The 23,359-nt window shown below is 41.8% G+C and overlaps 2 protein-coding genes and 1 long non-coding RNA gene across 5 annotated transcripts in view; 2 read left to right on the top strand and 1 right to left on the bottom strand.

Moving 5' to 3' along the window:
- LOC122563983 (nuclear pore membrane glycoprotein 210-like) overlaps window positions 1–10,665 on the top strand; it is a 177,597-nt gene extending 166,932 nt beyond the window's left edge. For both annotated transcript variants that reach the window (XM_087977310.1, XM_043718384.2), the window contains 2 exons: window positions 1,902–1,970; window positions 9,771–10,665. In XM_087977310.1, coding sequence (XP_087833436.1) covers window positions 1,902–1,970; window positions 9,771–9,844 — 143 coding nt within the window. In that variant the 3' untranslated portion in view covers window positions 9,845–10,665. The remainder of the gene's footprint in view (window positions 1–1,901; window positions 1,971–9,770) is intronic.
- On the bottom strand, window positions 1,324–21,602 carry LOC148141867 (uncharacterized). The gene is made up of 3 exons (XR_015752330.1): window positions 21,440–21,602; window positions 15,054–15,197; window positions 1,324–3,122 (listed from the first exon to the last, which is right to left on the bottom strand). It is a non-coding gene; the product is annotated as an uncharacterized LOC148141867 (long non-coding RNA).
- tada2a (transcriptional adaptor 2A) overlaps window positions 20,857–23,359 on the top strand; it is a 44,705-nt gene continuing 42,202 nt past the window's right edge. Inside the window, exon 1 of one of the 2 annotated variants that reach the window (XM_087977311.1) lies at window positions 20,857–21,064. In XM_087977311.1, coding sequence (XP_087833437.1) covers window positions 21,040–21,064 — 25 coding nt within the window. In that variant the 5' untranslated portion in view covers window positions 20,857–21,039. The remainder of the gene's footprint in view (window positions 21,065–23,359) is intronic. The other variant, XM_043718382.2, reaches the window with a different exon arrangement.

Raw genomic sequence — 23,359 nt, 5'->3', positions numbered from 1 at the left:
AAACATGCTCTCTACATCTACTTTGTCAATCCCCTTTAGCATCTTGTATACCCCAATTAGAGCTCCTCTCATTCTTCTAAACTCGAGAGAGAATAAGCTTAAGCTGCTTCATCTTCATAAGACAAACCTCTCATCTCTGTAATCAATCTAGTGAATGTCTTCTGAACTTCTTCAGTACTCATTCAGTTAAAGGGACCAAAACTGTAAACAGTACTCCAGATGCAGTCTCACTAATGCACTGTACTATTGCAGCAACACTATCTACCTTTATTCTCTATTCCTTTAGCAATAGATGCTAAAATTCCATTTGCCTTATTACCTGCTGTATCTATATGCTAGGCTTCCTCGGTTCTCTTTCCAACATGCTGTCAAACCTGCTAGTTTCTCCAGCACTTTCTGTTATTATTTCGAAGTCTCATGACTGACCTGTCATTTCAGCCTGTTCCTGCTCCACTGAACGTATTTCTTATTCCTCGACACTGTTTTGTTTTCTCCTGTCATCCAGATTCTTCCAATACTTTACAATGCTTCCACAATTTCCAGTTTCTTCGTCCTTGCTACAACCTCCTCATATGCTCATGCAATCTCTCTACACATCCATTCCCATCAGGGTAGATTGAAGGTTTGCTGCTGCTTCCTTAATTGGGGGCCTGGGCAATCCCATTCATAACCATCATTCTACATCTTGCTGAGCTCGTTCTCACTTTGGACAATTTCTCCTTCAACTTGCCTCATGTTCTCCAAGTAATAGGTGTGGCTGTGCGTAACTGCATGGGTCCACGTACTGCCTGTCCCTTTGTGGGGGGTGTGGAACATTTCTTCTTCGAGTCCTATTCTTCCCCTTTATTCATTCATGGAATATGGGCGTTGCTGTCATAGGTAGTGGGAAGTTGCCCTCTACAACTGTTGCAATCCATGTAGGGAAGGAATACCAGGGAATGGATTACATCATTAATGCTGCTTCCTGCTCACCTGAAAATGGACAAATTAACCAACTTTTTTCATTTTCCATCCCTTTCTCACTTTCACCTTGTCCATTCTGACTCTTCTCTCTCTTGACCTCTCTGTTTCTACATCCAGAAGTAGAGAGTCCACCTTCATCCATTAAAGACCTATTGACTCCAACAGTTACCTTGACTACACTTCCTCAAATCTTGCTTCCTGCAAGGACTCCTTTTTATTTTCCCAGCTTCTCCATCTCCATCATATTTGTTCCAATAATGCCACCTTTCACAGGAGTGCTTTCAACATGCGAGTCAAATCAGGATCCCGCCCCCTCCCTGTCCTCTCTCCTAGCCTTCAGCTGTGTCTGATTCACTTTCCCACACTTCTACCCTCACTCCACTTCTCTCCCCTGAAGCAATAAGGTTCCCCCGCCCTCATTTTTTGAACACAGAGAGTTCCTACTTGAACTGGAGAAGAGACTAGGGAGACTGCTTCTCTAATGTGGAAAGAGATATGAGGAATTCATCTCTTTTCTGATTCTTATATACTTCATGCATTATCCATCAAGAGCAACATTATGAAATGCCAGGAAGTAATTAAATATACATCCTGTTATTAAACAATGATGAGAATGTTTAAAATGAGAAATATGCAGTAATTCAGTGCTGTAGATTGTCGAAGCAATCAATGTATTTTAGTTTCTATAAACTCTCCAGAATTCCTACCTTTTTGAGATTTTATTGTTTTTGTTTAGATTTTCACATATAATATTGGGAACTGCAAACAAATACTTATACTGTAGTAATATAGGTTTCAAGGATTTTCTTTTCTAAAGATACAGAACTTTAAATGATGCTTTGCAATGCTGGTCTACAATGCATTAAAATAAAAATAATAGGAAACTAATGGACCTTAGTAGGGAAATAAGTATAACTACAATTTATTTTGTCTTGCAGCTTATAATGCCTTCTTGACAAGGATACAGACTATCCCTGTAATTTATGTTTCTACAACACCACAGACAGGTAAGTCTAGAAAGCTTCAGCAGAAACTATAGTGATGTTATTTATTGCTGTGGCTTCAGCCAAACTGATTGAGTAAATTTACTTGTCACTCTGTAGGTTGTTGTACAAGGGAGTAGATTTTAACCAATTGTGCTTATACTTATATATAATACATATTATATATGAGATAAGTAGAGAATTCCTTACGCAAAGAATGGTGAGCCTCTGGAAGCGTGTGAAATTCTCAGCCACAGAAAATGGTTGAGGCCAAAACAATGAATGTTTTCAAGAAGGAGTTAGATATAGTTCTTAGGGTTAAAGGGATCAAAGGTTATGAGGACAAAGTGGAACTAGGTACTGAGTTGGATAATCATTCATGACCAAATTGAAAAGCAGAGTAGACTCAAAGGCCTGAATGTCCTATTGCTCCTACTTTCCATGTTTCTATGTGTTTGTGCCATGTATTCTGCACAATAGCAGTTTTATTCCTGGTTCGAGGGATGAGAAATTTCCAACATTGACAGAATTCTGACTTTTTTATTTTTCTTTCCACCTTGTGGCTGGCCTAGGGAAACTGACCCTCAGAATGCTGTTCCAAATGCATGCTGCACTTCCAAACATTTCCCTTGCCCGAACACTTATAACAGTATCATTACTCAGCCTCTTCAATTACTCACCATTTATTGCTAGTACCACTACTGTTCCCTTGCATCACTAACTACTCAGTTTCCATACTTACTGCTATAATTATACAAATCGCAAATCATTCTTGCTGTTGAACCAGAGAAGAAACCAAGAGTAGGAAATATAATAAATAAACAAATAGAACGATGAAATGAAAACCATCAACAGAACATTTAAAGTTTGTGCGAAGATTTGTAGCTCGGGTGCTCGTTGTTGTGGTTCTGTTTGCCGAGCTGGAAGTTTTTGTTGCAAACGTTTCGTCCCCTGGCTAGGCGACATCATCAGTGCTTGGGAGCCTCCTGCGAAGCGCTTCTTTGATGTTTCCTCCGGTGTTTATAGTGGTCTGTCCCTGCCGCTTCCGGTTGTCAGTTTCAGCTGTCCGCTGTAGTGGTTGGTATCTTGGGTCCAGGTCGATGTGTTTGTTGATGGAGTTTGTGGATGAATGCCATGCCTCTAGGAATTCCCTGGCTGTTCTCTGTCTGGCTTGCCCTATGATAGAACATTTAAAAGTACCAATCAAAATATTCACAATTAGTTCCAAAATTGATGTAAATATTTCAAAATTAGTTTGGTACCTTAAACTCAGGGTGGAAATAAGTTACTTAAACTTAGTGCATTGTATGTTCTAAGTCTCCATTATTAATTAAATGATCAAACTCATCCGTATAACAATTTGTGTCCAAAGATATCTTTTGGTGTAGAATATGTTGGTTTGTGGTTTTCCTAAAGCCATCATTCTAACATTTAAAGGCTGAGTAAGTGTGGGCTGAGGAATAGAGGACACAAGAGAACAAAATTTATGGGGATATGTGGAGAGAGGGAAAGTTGTAAGTCAAATATCAGCTGGTTGGGAAGAGGACTGTGTGCCTGCCGGGTGGGGAAAGTATTCACCAATTCTTCTTTCACTGGGGATACTGAGAGCCAGGCTGAAACATAATTGTGTAAAATGATATTTTACACGAATATACTTTAAAAACAAGTTTTCATTTTTTTATTGTGTATTATCATGATATCTGAACTTTAAGATTAACGTACTATAAGTTGTTATGCTGCTTTATTTCAGTTTTGTGTTTGTTGGCATCTGGGCCAAGTTAATTATCAAATTTTTATATTCAAAAACTATGGCCATTGCTGGCAAAGGCAGTTTTTGTTCCCATCCCCAATAGTCGTCAAGAGGGCAGTACTGAGCTAAATCAGGATCAGTGGAATGGACAAAAACCTTGGATAGGGTGGAAAAACAGTGAAGAGAGAAGCTTGTCTTGTTCATGTCACTAGGAGACATTCCTAAAGGTGTCCAGGATGCCCAGAAGAGGTCACACTTGGAAATGTTGGGGAGGTAATAAAGTATTGATTTTGAATTTTAGTAGAGCAGGAAATAACCAAGCTGCAGAGCCTTTATAGTTCTAAAAAAAAACAGAAGATTAATCTTTGCTGCATTCAACTGCCATTACAAGAGATACTGTGGTACGGTAGTATTCTAGCAGCAAGCCAAACTTGGCTAGCACAGCATGCATTCTTGTTGTGTGTAGTAAAGGGGTTGAGATCATGAGAAGTGTATGGCTGTTTGTACTAACGTCTTTCAATCATGGTAAGAGACCTCCGTTGAGGAGGAGGGCCTGAACAGCACCCAAAGAGAGGCACCAAGAACATAATGGGGAATGGACAAGAAGAATGCAAAGAGGCAAGAACCACCCTCTTATTCTCAGAGGGTGTTACCCTCTAGAGACTCTATCATCTGAGGCATGCTTCCTGTAAAGTTTTAAGAAGCAGTGTCACTGAAGGAAATGCCTCTCCAAAGTAGAGGCCACTGAGTTATATGCCAAGATGGAGATTCTTAGTCCATTGAGAAGTGTAGGCGGCATTGAAGTTTACCTTAGTTCTGAATTTGTTTTTCAAAGGATCATCCCAGGATTTCCTGCAGAGATCTGTCGGGTTTCGTATTCTGTAGCTTGTGTCAAGCTGGTCACCAGTGTTTTAAGAGTGCCAGCCAATATGTATGGTTTTGCACTGATCCAGACAATCAAATTGAGAGGAGAAAGTGAGGACTGGAGATCAGAGCTGAAAATGTGTTGCTGGAAAAGCGCAGCAGGTCAGGCAGCATCCAAGGAGCAGGAGAATCGACGTTTCGGGCATGGGGCTTGTGCCCGAAATGTCGATTCTCCTGCTCCTTGGATGCTGCCTGACCTGCTGCACTTTTCCAGGAACACATTTTCAGCTCCAATCAGATTGAGAGACCAATACAATCTGAAGCCAGTCTTGCTGACTACAATAGACCTTCATGTTTATCATGAAGACTCCCCCAGACCGGTTAGTAGGCTTTGTTAGCAGAAAGGTTTCCAAACACTAAATACTCGACTGGCTTGTGTCTGCACAAAATGGATCTGATCCCATGTGACTATCACAACACTTATCTCAGGTGCCCAAACCTCTTTGATTTCTCACGTACCTGCGGGGTTAAGTGCTGGGTTCTCCTGCATTCACTGTAATCAAGAACAGATTAACCGATTGTTCATCTAATTTCCTGTTTGTGACGCTTTGTGATGTGGAAATTGGTTGTCCCATTTATCACAGTGATTGAACATATACTAAATGTCTTCACAACAAAATATTTAAGTTGAAGACTGAGCAAAGTGCTCTAATAAATTAAGGATTTTTTTTTTTACTTTCCACTTTCTTTAACATCATTTTGAGTTGGAATAATCCTCAGATCAACATCAAACAGAGAGATGGACTCAGCGCTTTCTATCACTCCACTGGTTATGTTGCTTTTTTTTTTGTTTCCTAAAATTAACAAAGTGAAAAGTATCAACTATTATGATCTTTTTAAAATGCACACAGATGAACTAAGTGCTGAAATTTAAAATGGAGAAGTACAATTGGACATTAAAATTACTTGAACAATGTGGCATGATATATTTGCATAATGTTGAAAAATGTCTCCAGTAATAAAAGAACCAAAATAATTGATTTTGTTAAAAGATCAATTGATAGCGGAGTGATTTCAATATGACAGTTAAAGGGTTAAGTTAATGTGAACAACAATAAGCATGGATCATTTAATTTTTATATCGAGGTTTCATTTGGTTTTTGACAGATTTATTTTATCAAAAATGGAATCTGTGATTTTGGAGAAGATTTGTAGCTCAGGTTGTAAGTTTGCTCAATGAGCTGGTAGATTTGTTCTCAGATGTTTCATCACCATGCTATGTAGCATCATCAGTGAGCCTCTGGTGAAGCACTGGTGTGCTAGCCTGCTTGCTCTTTATGTGTCTTGGTCTATTGCGGTGGGTGATATCACTTCCGGTTATTTTTCTGAGAGGATGATAAATCGATATGTTTGTTAATGGAGTTCCGGTTTGAATGCCAGGCTCCCTAGGAATTCCCATGCGTGGCTTTGTTTATCCTATCCCAGGATGGATGTATTGTTCCAGTCGAACTGGTGTCCCTCTTCATCTGTGTATGGATACTCGTGATAGTTGGTCATGTCTTTTGGTGGCTAGTTGGTGCTCATGTTTCCTGGTGACTAGTTTCCTGCCCATTTGCCCAGTGTAATGTTTGTTGCAGTCCTTGCAGAGTATTTTGTATATGACGTTTGTTCTGCTGGTTGTTGGTACGGGGTCCTTTAAATTCATCAGGAGTTGTTTCAGTGTGGTGGTAGGTTTGTGGGCTACCATGACGCCTAGGGGTCACAGTAGTCTGGTCGTCATCTCTGAGATGTCTTTAATGTATGGCAGTGTGGCTAGAGTCTTTTTGTGGACATGTTGTGTCTTCTTATTTAGGTTTGTTGTGTAGAAATCTGCGGTCTGCGCTTATTGTGTACCCAATGTTCCTGAATACGTTGTATGAGTGTTTTTCCTCGGCTTCTCATAGTTCCTGGGTGATGCAGTTTGTTGTGGCTTGTTTAAATAATGTCCTGATGCAGGTCCATAAGGGAGTGTTGGGATGGTTGCTCAGTTGGACTGTTGAGTATCTGGTCATTGTGTGTGGCTTTCCTGTAAATGTTGGTCTGCAGCTCTCCATTGGCATTTTTTTTCCACTGTGACATCTAGGAAGGGGAGTCTGCTGTTGTCCTCTTCCTCTTTGGTGAACTTCATTCTGGTGAGGATGTTGTTTATGTGTTTGTGGGCTTCATCTAACTTGTTGCGTTTCATGGTAACAAAGGTGTCATCCATATAGCGGACCCAAAGCTTGGGCTGGATTGTGGGAAGGGATGTTCATTCTGCCCTCTGATAACTGCTTCTGCTAAAAGTCCTGATATTGGTGATCCCATAGGCATGCCATTGATTTGTTTGTAGGTCTTGAAGTTGAAGGTGACATGGGTTGTGAGGCACAGGTCTACTACTTTGAGGATGCTGTCCTTGCTGATGGATTTGGTACTGTTGGGTGTTTGTGTCCTTGGTACATCTAGCAGTGAGGCCAGTGTTTGTTTGGTTAAGGTGATATTTATTGATGCAAATAGGGCCGTAACATCAAAGGAAACCACGACCTCGTCGTCCTCTTCCTTGGCCTATTTGATCTTAAGGAATTTACTTGGGAGGAATCAAATGAGAATTGTGTCAAACGAGGTACTCCTACGTTTTTAATACATCATTTCCACAAGGTGATTGATAGTTTGGGATCGCTTTACACCAGATATAAGAGAAATATGTCAGCTAATTACCAAGGAATTCCAGATCCTGTATACTAGAACATAGAACAGTGTAATACAGAGAAAGGCCCTTCAGCTCACCATGTCTCTGCCGACCATGATGTAATTCTATGAGGAGAAAGTGAGGTCTGCAGATGCTGGAGATCAGAGATGGAAATGTGTTGCTGGAAAAGCGCAGCAGGTCAGGCAGCATCTAGGGAATAGGAGAATCGACGTTTCGGGCATTAGCCCTTCTTCAGGAATGAGGAAAGTTGGTCCAGCAGGCTAAGATAAAAGATAGGGAGGAGGGACTTGGGGGAGGGGCGCGGAAAATCAATTCTAACCAATCCTATTTGTATGCACGTGGTCTATATCCCTCATGTCTATCTAAATGTCTCTTAAATGTTGTTTTTGTATTTGCTTCTACTGGAAAAATTTATGTTTTTAGTGTCTTATCACATAATTGAGATCCTCCATTATTTCACTCGCAGTAATTTGTTTTGAAGTCACAGAGATGTACAGTACGGAAACAGACCCTTCAGTCCAATTTGTCCATGCGGACCAGATATCCTAAATTAATTTAGCCCCATTTGACAGCACTTGGCCCATATCCCTCTAAACACTTGCTATTCAAAAACTCATCCAGAAGCCTTTTAAATGTTGCCTCTGGCAGCTCATTCCATACACGCACCACCCTCTGCATGAAAATGTTGCCCCTTGGGTCCCTTTTGATTCTTTCACCGCTCACCCTAAACCTATGCACTCTAGTTCTGGACTGCCCCACCTTGTCTATTTATCCCATCCATACCAATCATGATTTTATAAACTTCTATAAAGTCACCCGTCAGTAAAAATGCAACAGTCCAATTTTGTACTGCAAGATCGTGCAAACATAAATTAGATGTTTTTCTCCAGTGGTATTGGTTGAGAGACAAATATTGTTGAAGACAGCAGGAGAACTCTTACTATTCATGTGGAAAGGAACTTGATTTAATGCTTTTTCTTACAGAAAAAAAAATGTCTTAACAATGCAACATTCCCTCAGTGGTGCGTTGAAATACCAACTTAATAAACTTGGAAGTTACAACTTTCTGAGACAGAGAAGAAATAGCTTCAAATTGATCTGAACTGATTCTAGATTAGAGTGGTGCTGGAAAAGCACAGTAGTTCAGGCAGCATCCAAGGAGCAGGAAAATCGACGTTTCGGGCAAAAGCCCTTCATCAGGAATAGAGGCAGAGTGCCTGCAGGGTGGAGAGTTAAATGAGAGGGGGGTGGGGAGAAAGTAGCATAGAGTACAATAGGTGAGTGGGGTGGAGATGGAGGTGATAGGTCAGGGAGGAGGATGGGGGAAGGTAGCAAAGAGTACAATGGGTGAATGGGGATGAAGGTGATAGGTCAGAGAGGAGAGTGGAGTGGATAGGTGGAAAGGAAGATAGACAGGTAGGACTAGTCATGGGGACAGTGCTGAGCTGGAAGTTTGGATCTGGGGTGAGGTGGGGGAAGGAGAAATGAGGAAACTAGTGAAGTCCACATTGATGCCCCAGGGTTGAAGTGTTCCGAGGCGGAAGATGAGGCGTTCTTCCTCCAGGCCTCAGGTGGTGAGGGAGCAGCGGTGAGGGAGGCCCAGGACCTCCATGTCCTCGGCTGAGTGGAAGGGGGAGTTGAAATATTGGGCCACAGGACGGTGTGGTTGATTAATGTGGGTGTCCCAGAGATGTTCCCTAAAGCGCTCTGCTAGGAGGCGTCCAGTCTCCCCAATGTAGAGGAGACCGCATCGGGAGCAACGGATACAATAAATGATCTGAACTGACCCTTGATATAAAATGTAGATGTATAACTAATTGATCTTATTGGTTTGTACAGGGAATGAAGACTAATTGAAGTATTCTGATGACGTTGGTTTAGAATGCTTGCTGCTTTGTGTTTTCGCAGCCCAAAATAGCCAAAGCAGTGGACCTATAAGGCAACACTTGGAGCCTTTTAAAAAAATATATAACTTTTATTTAAAAAAAAGGATTTGCCTAAATGTGGAGCTAGGAGTACGAGTAGTACATTGAAATTAATAACCATTGCTTGCCTTTCTCCTGATCACCAACATTGCATCTGCCCTGATTCATCCTGATATTAATGGCATTCTCGTCAACTAACAGTTATCCTCTTATGGACTGGTGCACTGCCTTTGACATTATGACTGGCTTCTTTAAGACTAGAGGAATACTTTTCTGAGGTCCTTGTGCACAATAGTTTGTTGTGGTAGTCTTTTTCTCACTGTGTTTGGGGAAGCATTTGGCTGTGAACCAATTTCTATCTAAATGCAGTTATAGCATGATGTGTTTATATAAACAGTTTACATTATAGAATAGGTTATAGAAACTTATGATGGAAATTTTAAATATGAATAGACTAAGTAAACAAAGAACATAGTAGTCAGGAACAGTATTAATGTCAAAAATGAATGAGCTGATCAAAGAAAAATTATTATGTTTAACATTTTCTCTTTGATCTACAGGTTACAATTCAACAACACCATGCAGTAATCCCCGAAGGCGATATCTGCAGTCCTGGCTGTGGAGTGTACGCTAACAAGTACTTAGGGGAAGGCAGTGCAGGCTGTGTTTAGCAGTAAAAATTATTTACTAAATGTGGCTGTATTTTTGTCAGTTGTGTTTAAGGATCTAGCAAAATGGAGCAACCAATTCAATCTTGTTCGCATTGAGTAGCTTTTTTAGTAGCAGACGTTTGAATTATGACACTTGACTGCATTTAAGACAGCTATGTTAAAAATTTTAACTTCAGGATATGGTGAAATATACCATTAGTTTTTCGTGTAACTCATAGGAATTATCCCATTAATATCTCATCACTATACCAAATTTCTGAAGGAAAGTGTATATTAGTGTGATTTCTGTGGATTTCAAGACAATAATTGGTGTGTGCTGTAGAGAATGTCATTTACATTCAAAAGCAATCAGCAAAACATATTTTACATAGCACTCACTATTATTACATTTTAAATCAAACTTATAGTTGATTACACTACATGAGTTGCTAATGAACAATCATCGTACCCTCTACAGAGAAACAGAATAATATTAATACAACAAATTGTGGTTCACTGTTGCATCTTGTAATTTAGACATATACAGTTTGACAAAAAAAAACTGGTTTAGCTTTGTTCTGTTTGTTGAATGCATTCTACATCTGTCTTTAGGTTGGTGAGTGCAAGTTGTGTAATACACATACTCCTAACATGCCTGCTTTTTTTCAGATATTAGCATTATAAAATTTTGTCTTGTAAAACAGAGAGAATTGAATTTTGATTGTTATAAAGCTCATGCATTTTTAAATTTTCTGTACATAGTTTAAGATTACAATTATATGTTTTAAGTCTAATAAACGTAAAAAGGAAATTTGCAAGGTCTGTTTTTACATTTAAAATTTGCAATATAGTAACTTAAATTTTTGAATTCTGACTTCAGATATAAATAGTTCATTTACAATTCACATGCTAATCTACATTATGGGACTTTCATATATCAAATAACACTAATTAGAATTAGATTTTATTGTAATGTACTCTAATACAGGGATATGTGAGTGCAGTGAAAAGTGTACAAAGTCACTATTTTAGATATAAAGGTGCCCAGGTACAAACTCTTGGGTACAGATTAGAAAAATAAACAAACAAAGTCAAAAGTTCAGCATTACAGTCCTTCTAAAGGAGTGCAAGAGAAAAAAAGCAGATGGAGCAGACACGAGTATGCTGGGCTTCACCTCGAGGCCAGGAGTCCACGCTGGCTCAATCCACCACCAACGATGCTATCCAAGGATGGGACGTACGTAGAAAGGGGGATAAACACAAGAAAAGGGAAAAAAAGGAATGAAACAGACAGAGCAGAGGAGCTCCAGCTCAGGGCCCTACTCCATTGCCATCTTGAATATTATTTCCATATCCAGCAAATACTGCTGAAAATCAGCCTGATTGTCAAAAAGAACTTACGAACTTGACAGTCTATCAAAATATTTTAAATTATCACTTAATGGTGACTATCCACTATTCTACTTATGTATTTATTATAAGAGTCTTATTACTTATGGGTATTGGCTTTTGTTTTCCTACTGGTTCAGTTCCAGCTATGAAAATGAGAGCCTTCAGGTTTGGCTTCATAGAAAACACTGTTACCACTCAAGAATTGTATGTGCTACTTAGTATATTCCTATGCCGAATGTGTTTCAATACAAACATTTAATTGAAGTAGCCATTGGATTTACTTTCCTCATTTGTACTCCATTTCATCTCAAATTATTGACTTTGGTGTTGGGATGAAATCCATACGTTGCCATTCAGTAGTTCATCCAACTAGACATTTAGCTGTCAGGACAGTGATAACACACTTACTTCTGAGTTTGAGGTTAAATGTTCAGGTCTCACTCCAGGACTTGAGCACAATAATGTAGGCTGACATTCCAGTATAGAACTGAGGGAGTTCTGCATTGTTGAAGAAGTGAACTTTTGGATGAGATGTTAAATGCTGTTTTATCAGTCTCTCTAATATGTTATTTGTAGGTATTGCTGCCCATTGGATGTTACAGCTATGAAATCTCAGATGCACTCATAGTGAAAGCAAGAAAATTCAGATCCTATTAGTCCTCCACATCAATTTTAGTGATTGAAAGATTCCACCCTTCCAGACTTCAAAGGCACTATTTTCTCATGTGATGACTTCCAAGTATCAGTCCAATATTTTCTAAGTTGTTCAGAAAGGAACTTGTCATGGTTGGATAACTCAAGGTTGAGTCACAACTAAATTGACAGGCCATGTGCATGTTACTGTTGAGTTACGGATTGGCCTGATGACAAAACTCATGGTCTTCCACAGCCTCTCCAATTTATATTTCTATTCAGAGATATTCAGGTGTTTGTTACAGCTACTATTGTAAGAGTAATTTACAGGAGCATCATAAAGGAAGCATTTTGCTTCAGTCAACTTGCTTTTTCTTTACACAGATTGATTAAGTTTTTTTAGATTAGATTAGATTCCCTACAGTGTGGAAACAGGCCCTTCGGCCCAACAGGTCCACACTGACCCTCTGAAGAGTAACCCACCCAGATCCGTTTCCCTACATTTACTCCTGACTAATGCACCTGACACTATGGGCAATTTTCCATGGCCAATCGACCCTAACCTGCACATCTTTTGGATTGTAGGAGGAAACTCAACAGACACAAGGGGGAGAATGTGCAAACTCCACAGACCGAGGTTAGAATCGAACCCGGGTCCCTGGCGCCGTGAGGCAGCAGTGCTAACCACTGAGCCACTGTGTCGTCCATTTCATTCCCTCTCTCCCTGTCTTTGTCCCTCTCTCTCTCGTTCTCTCTCTCTGTCTATCTCTCACCCTCTCTCCATGTCTCTCTCTCTCTCCATCTCTCACCCTCGCTCAGTCCCTCTCTCTATCTCTCTCCCTGTCTCTCTCTCTCTCTCTCGTTCCCTCTTTCCCTGTCTCTCCCCCTCTCTCGTTCTCTCTCTCCCTCCTGGTCTCTCTCTCTCTCTCTGTCTCTCTTTCTTCCTCTCTCTCGTTCTCTCACTTGCTGTCCAGTGCAATTTTCTCATGTCTGCGCCCATCCTCTGCCATGCTCCTGACTGGTTGCTGATTTGGGGGCGAATGGGGATGGGGACAGTGCATCTTCATCCAACGGGAAGAAAGACAGGCAGAGACCACTCTGCCCCTCTTTGAGGGATAGTTATTTGGACGGAAATGATGTGCATGGATATGGGGAAACACTCAATACAAGCTCAAGGAATAGCACCTCATCTGTCACTTTTGTAATACAATCCTCTGGTCATGTACCTGTCCAAGTGTCTTTTAAATGTTGTAATTGTATTCTGCTACCCTGGGGAAAAGGTCTTGGCTATTCACCTTAGTATGCACCTCATGATTTTATAAACCTCAGCCTGCTGTGCTCCAGTGGTAAAGGTCTCAGCCTAGCCAACCTCTCCCCATAACTCAAACTCTCCAGTTTCAGCAACAGCCCTGTGAATCCCCTTTGCACCCCTCCCAGTCTAACAACATCCTTCCAATAATAGGACAACCAGAATTGTGCACAGTACAATGGTCCCGCCAGTGTCCTGCACAGCTACAACAACACATTCCAACTCCTGGATTCAACGCTCTGACCAATGAAGTCAAACACCTTGTTCACATATTTGGGCTGAAGGCATTTGGACCAATATATGGATAAGAAAGGTTTGGAAAGATATGGACAAAGTGCAGGGAAATGGGGTTAGCGTGGAAGGACATTTTGGTCGGCATGGACCAGTTTGGGCCAAAGGGCATGTCTCTGTGCTGTAGGACTCGATGACTCTCCGATTGTGAGACACAATTGCCCATGCACAAAGCCACGTTGACCACCCCCAACCAATCCCCGCCCCTCCAAACGCATGCAGATCCAGTATCCCAGAAACCATTCCAACAACCTACCCACCACCGACACCAGTCCGCAGTCCCCAGGCTCCTCCCCGCAGCACCCTCCCCCCCCCCCCCCCGCCCAAATAATGGCATATCAGCCGGTCTGCTGTCCTCCGGCTCCTCAACCATTACTACCCATAATAAAAATCTCTGCCAGAGCCCCACAATTTCCTCCATTGCTCCTCACAATGTCCCGGGATACACCCAACCAGATCCCAGGGATCCACCCGCCTCCATGCACCCCAAGACCCCCAGCATCTGCTCATCTGTAATGTGGACTCATTTGAAGAGATCAATATTTATTTCACTCAGTTCCCTAGATTCCATGTCCTTCTCCATCGCAAACACCGACACAAAACACTCGATTAGGATCTCACCCACCTTCTGTTTCATACACAGACCGCACCGCTGATCCCCAAGAGGCCCCACCCTCTCCCCAGTCACTCCCCTGCCCCCAATACATTCGTAGAATCTCCTTGGATTCTCCTCAACAGTTTCACACCATAATCTCTGCCTCAATGTTATTTTACTTCTCTCTGCAGGTTTTGGTTTTCCTCTCATTTGTCTCTTGATTTCCCTTCCATAAAACAGCTGTCTGTCATTCTGCCATTATTCCATCTCTAGACATAGCTTTCATCTCCTCATGTGTCTCATTATCACTGCTCTGACCTTGCACACCACCATCTCCTTTGTCACTTCATCTGTCCTTACTTTGTTCTGGTCATTTTCAACTCCCCTTTCAGTGGTTTAAAACGTATTACATATTGAGAGGTTCTGGGTGGAATTCAATGGTTGTAGTCAGGGGAGGGGGGCATTCACTGGCTGGAAAACTGGTGCCAAGCTCTTCACTTTGAAGACCTGATGGAATTTAATCTCAATCAGACAGCAATATGAAATCCCATCCATGGAAATCCAGTTGTGGTCTCATGAGGGACGAGTGTACGACAAACAAAAGCGGTGGCCAGGCCTATGCCTGCAGGGGTTGCAGCTCGAGCCCATGGGAGGAGATGATTGGAAGGATTCACCAGGGCGAGACAGGGATGCCTTGTGTGAAGTGGAGGAGGTCTTAAGTTGGATTCCTGCTTGCTGTCATGGGGAACAGGGTGCAGAGAATGTCTACCAGAACAAAGAACTGGAGGAGATTGCATGGATTTGAAAGGAAAAACAATGATCTGAGATTTTTATGAAAACTTGAAGCTATGTTTGTCCAATCAGCTTGGTGCACATTTCCAACATCCAAAGTTTATCTTTTTCTACTCTCACTCAGAAGTCTCACGTTCTCACTAGGAACTTATTCTACACAGGCTCTAGGGTTACACAGTACCTTGCAAATCATTGACAGGAGATAGAGTGGACTGATCAGCAGCAAAGTTCCCACTGTCTGGTTTGTTGGACTTCTTGGATGTGGAAGTGTTTGACTCCTTGCTTGGAGCAGATCTATTAGGAGCTTTTCTTGGTGCTGAGCAGTCTACGTTTAAAATGGAGAGAAAATGAAATGGACAAAGCATCGGCACAAAATCTCAAACAGTTTTATTACACTACAATACTATTTATAATTTAATATTTAGTTAAAAAGGAATAAAAGAATATGATACTTCAGTCTTAATTAGGTAGTTTCTGATTTCATGCTCCAATGAGATCTTTACTTGAAATATGATTTCAACAATTCGGGCACATTTAGATCAAAGATCTGAAAGAAATAATATCCACATTTATGATGTGCACGCTTAATGAAAGTTACATATTGGGAACACAAAACTGGAAAGATTTGAAGGGAATGGAAGAGAAAGATTCACCAAACTTCTGGTAACCAGCAGATGGCAGCCTAGTTACAGCAATGATTTGGAGATGCCGGTGTTTGACTGGGATGTACAAAGTTCAAAATCACACAACACCAGGTTATAGTCCAACAGGTTTAATTGGAAGGACAGTAGCTTTCGGAGTAAATAGCAAAGTCTTTAAAGTTATTGCTGGCGTTTTGAGTAGTTCCAATGTTTCTGTTTAATTTCAGATTCTGAATGATTTTTTAATCAACATTGTAATTAAAATTGATCTTTATATGATACACTACTTGTCAATTCAGAGATCTCATACTGGATGATTAGTTTTTAGTATGGTTTATTTCAGAAAGAAAGCAAACAAAACTTTTAAGAATAACCTTGGATTCTATCTTTGGCCTCTTCCTATTGATCTACAACTTTCTCCTCAATAATATCAGCAAATTTTTAAATTGTATCCTTGAGTTAGTGTCAATTCACTATTCAATTTAGGTAATTCCAATATTTTCAAATGGGGAAACTAGCTAGGTGGCATGACCTTTGCAGAGATTTGTCCACTATGCAACCCCATTTCTCCGTATGTCACAAGATCAAACAAAAATGCATGACACATATTTAAGAATAATTCATATTGTGCATTATAGCATTTTTGCAGCTCTATCCATGTATCCTGACTTACTGCTGGCATACTTGCTGGTTACTCCAAGTTCAGAGAGTTGAACACAATAAAGGCTGACATTTCAGTGCAGACCTGTTGAAAGTTATTGACTAAGACTTAAGAGCAGCAACAGAGTAAGGGTGCTCAAGGGCAACTACAGAGGAACAATAAATGCTGGCCAGCGAGCGACGTCCACACCCCACAATATGATATATTTTTTAAATTGGCTGTGACGTAGGTTTTGCTGAGAAATCTTGCAATGTCCCTGATGAAAATTTCAGTTCCAGTCCCATTCAGTCGTGCAGCAACTGATTCAGCAATCTGTACTGGGCATTAACAACTTGAAACAGCAGTGATGTTATCAGACTATGTAAACATCCAAAAACATTAAAATATTTTCACAAATAATCTTATAAATCAGAAACGAAATACTGAAATAAAATGTTTTTTTTAATAGCAAACTACATAATGGTACATATATGTGCAGTAAGGGAAAAGGTAAATCATTCTAAATAAACTTTTAAAATTTAAATTAAGCTTTAGAAAATGTAATCACTTTATCAGTCCACAAATCTTAGAATCCCTACAGTGTGGAAATAGGCCATTTGTCCAAACAAGCAGAAAGTGAGCACTGCAGATCAGACCCATTCCCCTACCCTGTTATTCTACATTTACCCCTGACTAATGCAGCTAACCTACACATCCCTGAACACTATGGGCAATTTTGAATGGCCAATTCATCTTAGCAGCACATTTTTGGACTGGGAGAAAACCTACATGGACGCAGGGAGAAGGTGCAAACCCCACAGACAGTCGTCCGAGGATGGGATTGAACCCAGGTCCCCAGCACTGTGAGGCAGCAGTGATAACCAATGAGCCACCATGTCACCCCTAGATAGGCTGTGATGTAATGGTTATATAAATTATTTTTTCAAAAATTCTGTACATTCAAATTTATTCATAATTTTTAAAATCTCACTTATGTCTAATTAAACAGGTGTAACTTTTTATGGGGTTTCTACTGAAGTCATTCTAAGCAGAAGCTTGTTGGGAGGGGTGTCAGGGAAGTGCCCATGTTGGAGCTTTGAGGGACAGACTGCAATTCTAGAATATCCTCATTAATCATATTTAATATTAAGATTGCGTCAATTTAATAAAGGTCTGAAGGGTAAATATGGAGTGCCTTAAGCACCATCCATTAGATGTCATGTACTTGCAGGAAGAATGGGCTCTCAAAAGAGTAAAGATTAGAGTGGTGCTGGAAAAGCACAGCAGGTCAGGCAGCATCCGAGGAGCAGGAAAATCGACATTTCAGGCAAAAGCCCTTCATCAGGAAGGGCTTTTGCTCGAAACATCAATTTTCCAGTTCCTCGGATGCTGCCTGACCTGCTGTGCTTTTCCAGCACCACTCTAATCTAGACTCTGGTTTCCAGTATCTGCAGTCCTTGTTTTTACCTCTCAAAAGAGTAAAACCTAATATCCAGAGCAGAGACTATATTTATCGTCAAAGTAACTGGTAATTAGTTGCCAACATGTAATAAACTACTGCTTATTTAATACAAAAACCTGTTTTGCAAGACCAGTAAAGTGTTTCTCCTACCACAGTAGAACAGGCTCTGGAGATTCCATAGAGAATGGTAGCAGTAAACATGCAGATTCTGTTTCATGTACAGTCAAACAAACTGTTAATTCTATATTAGTTGTGTTGTGCAACTTGTGAGCATTGATGAACTAAACCCTATGAATAGTCACAGGCAGAATGGTTGTGTTTGTATACATTTAATGTGTAAAATAAACAAATATAAATGTGTTTAAAGATTGGCTTCTAGGTATTTGAGTTCTGGGTATGTTACACTCAGCGTGCTCAGGAATTTTATGGCACATCTCAGTTACTTGAATTCATGATTAAGAGGTAGGGACACTACCATTGCACCACAAGAGCTTTCTTGGCTTCAGTTCTATGTTACAGTATGTGGCTTTCTGGAGGAGGAGAGCTGATTAACATTTATCCCACCAACATAAATAAAATTAGATCATAGTTGGTTAATTTGTGAGTTCTAGCTGTATTCAAAAGTACTTGAAGCACTTCTCTCAGCCAATCAATTTCAAGCCATGAAAGTCACAATAACTGTACAATGCAGTTCACTCATATTTAGGTATGAATCAGTACACACATGCACCTAAATTGCAATATGCAACTGTTGGTGAATGGTGAATGTATGGTCACTTGTGAACTCTAAACCAATTTTAAATTCTGTCCAGACTCTTGAAACCTGAGAACCTTGGAGACTGGAAACAAGATGGCAGCAGAGTAGGCCTCCTGAACTGGAGCTCATCTGCTTCAACCATTTCCTTTTTTCCATGTATTTATTTTCTCTATATATCTTTACTTACCTCATGTCCTGAGTGTGGAAATGTGTTGCTGGAAAAGTGCAGCAGGTCAGGCAGCATCTAGGGAACAGATGAATCGACGTTTCGGGCATTAGCCCTTCTTCAGGAATCATGCCCGAAACGTCGATTCTCCTGTTCCCTAGATGCTGCCTGACCTGCTGCGCTTTTCCAGCAACACATTTCCATCTCTGATCTCCAGCATCTGCAGACCTCACTTTCTCCTCATGTCCTGAGTGTGAATGGCAGCAGCAGCAGCAGCGAGAGCCCAGCATAGACCTAAAGTGAGCCCATTACTTATTTTTCTGGTTTGAGTGCAAGACCTGGCATCTGAATCGGTGGAGGTACCGTTCATGAGGTAGACCCCTGGGCGAAAGATAGAATCCCTACAGTTTGGAAGCAGACTGTTTAGCCCAACAAGTCCACACAAACCCTCCAAAGAATAATCCATCCACACCAATTCCCATGCCGTATATCCTATATTTACCCCTGACTAATGCACCTAACCTACACATCCCTGAACACCATGGGCAATTTAGAATAGCCAATTCACCTGACCTGCACATCTTTGGATTGTGGGAGAAAACCAGAGCACCCAGAGGGTACCCACGCAGACATTGGGAGATTGTGCAAACTCGACACAGACAGTTGCCTGAGTTTGGAGTCGAACCTAGGTCCCTGGTGCTGTGAGGAAGCAGTGGTAACCACTGAGCCACCGTGCTGACCATGGTGCCTGAGGATTGGCGACTTCATTGTTAGTTGGGTCTGGCATTGGCAGCGGCAAAGCAGCATTGATGAGTTTGGTCCTGTGACGAGAGATGGGACTCAGACACTGGTTGGTCCGGCACAGGTTGTGGAGAATCAGCCCGGCAGCAAACGCTAGCACCCAAGGCTCAACAGCTTTGGTTGGGTCTGCTGTGGATGGCAACGAAAGCAGTGGAGGAGGAATGGCAGCACAAGCATTGACATTGGTAATAAGGTGGCTCAGGACTGATGGTCTCTTTAAGATATACTTTTTATTCCTTATTCTTAAATCATTCAAAATGGTGCTGGATTGTGGCGACAAATGAAAGCTTTTTGATGTGTATTTTATTGTATTCTTAGTAAAATCATTCATTAAAATGTTGATAGGGAGTGAGAACCACACCTTGAAGTCGGTGCTGGAGCTTTTAGGCAAAGGTGGGTACTGCATATGCAGGAGATTAGAGTCATGATAAGAGTAGTGCTGGAAAAGCACAGCAGGTCAGGCAGCATCCAAGAAGCAGGAAAATTGATATCTCGAGCCAAAGCCCTTCATCAGGAATGAGGCTGGGAGAGATAAATGGGAGAGGGGGTGGGGCTGGAGAAAAGGTAGCTGAGTGCAACAGGTGGATGGAGGTGGGGGTAAAGGTAATAGGTTGGAGATGAAGGTGGAGCGGATAGTTGGGAAGGAAGATTGACAGGTGGGACAGGTCATGAGGATGGTGCTGAGCTGGAAGTTGGAACTGGGGTAAGGTGGAGGGGAGGGGAAATTAGGAAACTGGTGAAGTCCACATTGATGTCATGGGATTGAAGGGTTCCAAGGTAGAAGGTGAGGCATTCTTTCTGCAGGCATTGGGTGATAAGGGAGTGGCATTGGAGGAGGCCCATGACCTGCATGTCCTTGGCAAAGTGGGAGGGGGAATTGAAATGTTTGGCCACGGGGCGGTAGGGTTGATTGGTGAGGGTGTCCCGGAGATGTTCTCTGAAGCTCTCTGCAAGTAGGCGTCCAGTCTCGCCAATAGAGGAGACCTCATTGGGAGCAATGGATACAATAAATGACGAGTGGAAGTGCAGGTGAAGCTTTGATGGATGTGGAAAGCTCCTTTGAAGCCTTGGACAGAGGTGAGGGGGGAGGTGTGGGCATAGGTTTTGCAAATCCTCCGGTAGCAGAGGAAGGTGTCTGGAGGAGAGGGTGGGTTGGTGGGGGCGTGTGGACCTGACCAGGTAGTTGCAGAGGGAACGGTCTTTACGGAAAGTAGATAAGAGTGGGGAGGTAAGTATATCTCTGATGGTGGGGTCCATTTGTAGGTGGCAGACATGTTGGCGGATGGTGGGATGTATGCGGCGGCTGGTGGGTGGAAGGTGAGGACCGAGGGAATTCCGTTCTTGTTGCTGGTGGGGTGTAAGGGCTGAGGCGCTGGACTTTTAGGTAGGGGCTTCAGAGCAGCGAGGGGGCGGGATTATGTGGGGAGCTCTGACATTGGATTGGCGGGGGCCGGTGTCAATCATTCTGAGTGACGGCGGGGGCCATCTTGCGGGCGGGCCGTTGGAGTGAGTGGGAAATAAAATGGCGGCAAAGGGACCGCGCGGCGAGCGATGAGGATCAAGAGCAGCTTTTTAGTCAGAAACTTATATATTTTTTTTTAAAAGTAAACCGGAAACAATAGCCGGTGTTGGATCGACATCGCGGTTTAATTAAATTTGACTTGTTTTTACTTTCTCTCGTCGGCGCCGCTTTGCGAAGCATGGACCGGCTGGCGCCCTTCGGCAGTGAGTAGCCCCCCAACCTGCGCCTCATCCTCGGGGAGGGGGGCAATGGCTGATAACCGGAGGATCGGGGCTCCCCTCCGGCCTGTGGCTGCAGCGTTTATCATGAGCTGAGAATTGAATCGGACTCGCATTTGGGCGAGAACTTGCTTCTCAATAAAAGCTCCACTTTCATTTCCCCCCGCCCCAAACAAAATCCAAATGTCTTTACCTAAAATACATCTGCAGCCGGAGTGTGATGTGCTGTGCTTTTTAATGTATGAATCACTGTTTCAGAGGCGACTTCATTTCCCCCCCCCAAAAAAAATTTTTTTTTTTATTTTAACAAAATCAGCGTTTTAGGAGCCCACGCCTACAAATAAAGCGTATTAAACCAACCTTCTTCAGATTAATCCCTCCAACTCCTCGCCCCAACTGACTTGTGTGTGTCACAAATTGCGTTTGGAGCTTTGTATTTAGTCAAGAGAACATGCCACGTGTGTTGTGTATTTGCTGTCCCTCGCTTCTGACGGCGGCAGGGGGAAGTGCAGGCAAACTGTGTGACCTGAGGCTGCAACAGACCAGGCAAGGTTGGTTCATATCAACTGAGGCAACGAGATCTACCTTGGTTGAATTGGGCAGGCAGTCAAAACACATCCATAATATTTCAACAGCACCCCCAAAACAAACCTTTAAATCTGAGGCATGCAGAATATCCTGAAAATGATCGATCCATTATTGTGATAAGAAAAAGATGGGCATTTTTCTAGGACCTTTAGTGAGTACAGGATGTATCAAATGTAGCCATTTCTATGCAGATATTTAAATGTTATTGCAAGTCACTAACACTTGCCCCCCCCCCCCCCCCCCCAACTCCTGTATCTGTCTCTTCATTTTGTGCGTGTGAAATTTTATGTAACCGAATCCTTGAGGAGAAAGTGAGGTCTGCAGATGCTGGAGATCAAAGTTGAAACTTTATTGCTGGAACAGCACAGCAGGTCAGGCAGCATCCAGGGAACAGGAGATTCGACGTTTCGGGCACAGGCCCTTCCTCAGGAAGGGCCTGAGGAAGGGCCTGTGCCCGAAACGTCGAATCTCCTGTTCCCTGGATGCTGCCTGACCTGCTGTGCTGTTCCAGCAATAAAGTTTCAACTGTAACCGAATCCTACCTTAACTCACCAAATTAAAATCTAGATGTAAAAGCAAGTTTTTCTAACAATATCCATATGAAACCAGAGCACCACTCAAACTTTACAACTGGGAAAATGCCTATAATGTTAGGATGGATTGCTGAGGCATGAGTTGAAAAGTGTGACACTGAGAAGCACAGCAGATCAGGCAGCGTCTGAGGAGCAGTAGAGTCAACGTTTCAGGTATAAACCCCTCATCAGGCTTGAGAAGATCATGTGAAAGGGGAAAGGAAATAAAACCCTTGCTGCAAACTAGTACCTTGACCTGCTGAATATCTTCTCCCTTCGACCATGCCTCATCTTTTTAATGAACCTTTTTGATTATTAGTCAAACAAGGGGCAATGATTTTTGTTTTCAGATTTTCTCTATCTCCTCCTAGAATGCCAACAAAAATATTTTGAGACCTTCCAAAAACTAATGCTGCATTTGCCCAAAAAAAATTGAAAGTAATGTTCTTTGCTTCCAGATTTTTAAGCAGAATTTAGTTTTCCATTATTCCCTAGTTTCATGTAAAGAAAGTTAGATCATGGGAGTGCTTCGTGTATGCTGTTTACAGAAGCAAAATTGTGCTGATGTTGGTAATCTGAAATTAAAACTTTGCTGGAAACACTCAGCAGGTCAGGCAGCATCTGCAGACATTGAAATGGTTAGTGCTTCAGGTTAATAACGTTTCACAAGAACTGGAAAACAGGTTACACATTTTACAGAGTTGTAAGCAAGTACAGTGGTCAAGAAAGGAAATTAGAATAAAAGGGAAGGTTTTATAATGTGGAATACAGGAGGACTAAAATGAAAAAAAATTTGATCTTTTGGCATTTAACCATTCCTGCCTTCCACCCAGTCAACAAAGCTTTTCCTTTCTTTCCACAATTTTCCTGCCTCTCTACTTTGTCACATCTATAACTTTTTCCATTTTTGTTGACAGGTAATCACACTAAAAATCTTAATTCTCTCTCTGGCTATACTACCCAACCTGCTGAGTATTTCTGGCATTTTCTTATTGAAGTTGCACAAATTGTCTATAATGGCTCATTTCCTGATCAGAAACTCAAGAATACAGGGAGCAAGAATGTTTGTATTAACAAAATATATACGTATAATAGTGTTGTTACTAATTCGATTGTCATG

The sequence above is a fragment of the Chiloscyllium plagiosum genome, unplaced genomic scaffold (genome assembly GCF_037043375.1).
Source record: "Chiloscyllium plagiosum isolate Xiang-an unplaced genomic scaffold, Cpla_swu_hap1 HiC_scaffold_31, whole genome shotgun sequence".
In the NCBI taxonomy this organism is placed as follows: Eukaryota; Metazoa; Chordata; class Chondrichthyes; order Orectolobiformes; family Hemiscylliidae; genus Chiloscyllium; species Chiloscyllium plagiosum.
Note: the sequence above shows the minus strand (reverse complement) of the source record. Positions and strands in the feature narration are given on the sequence as shown.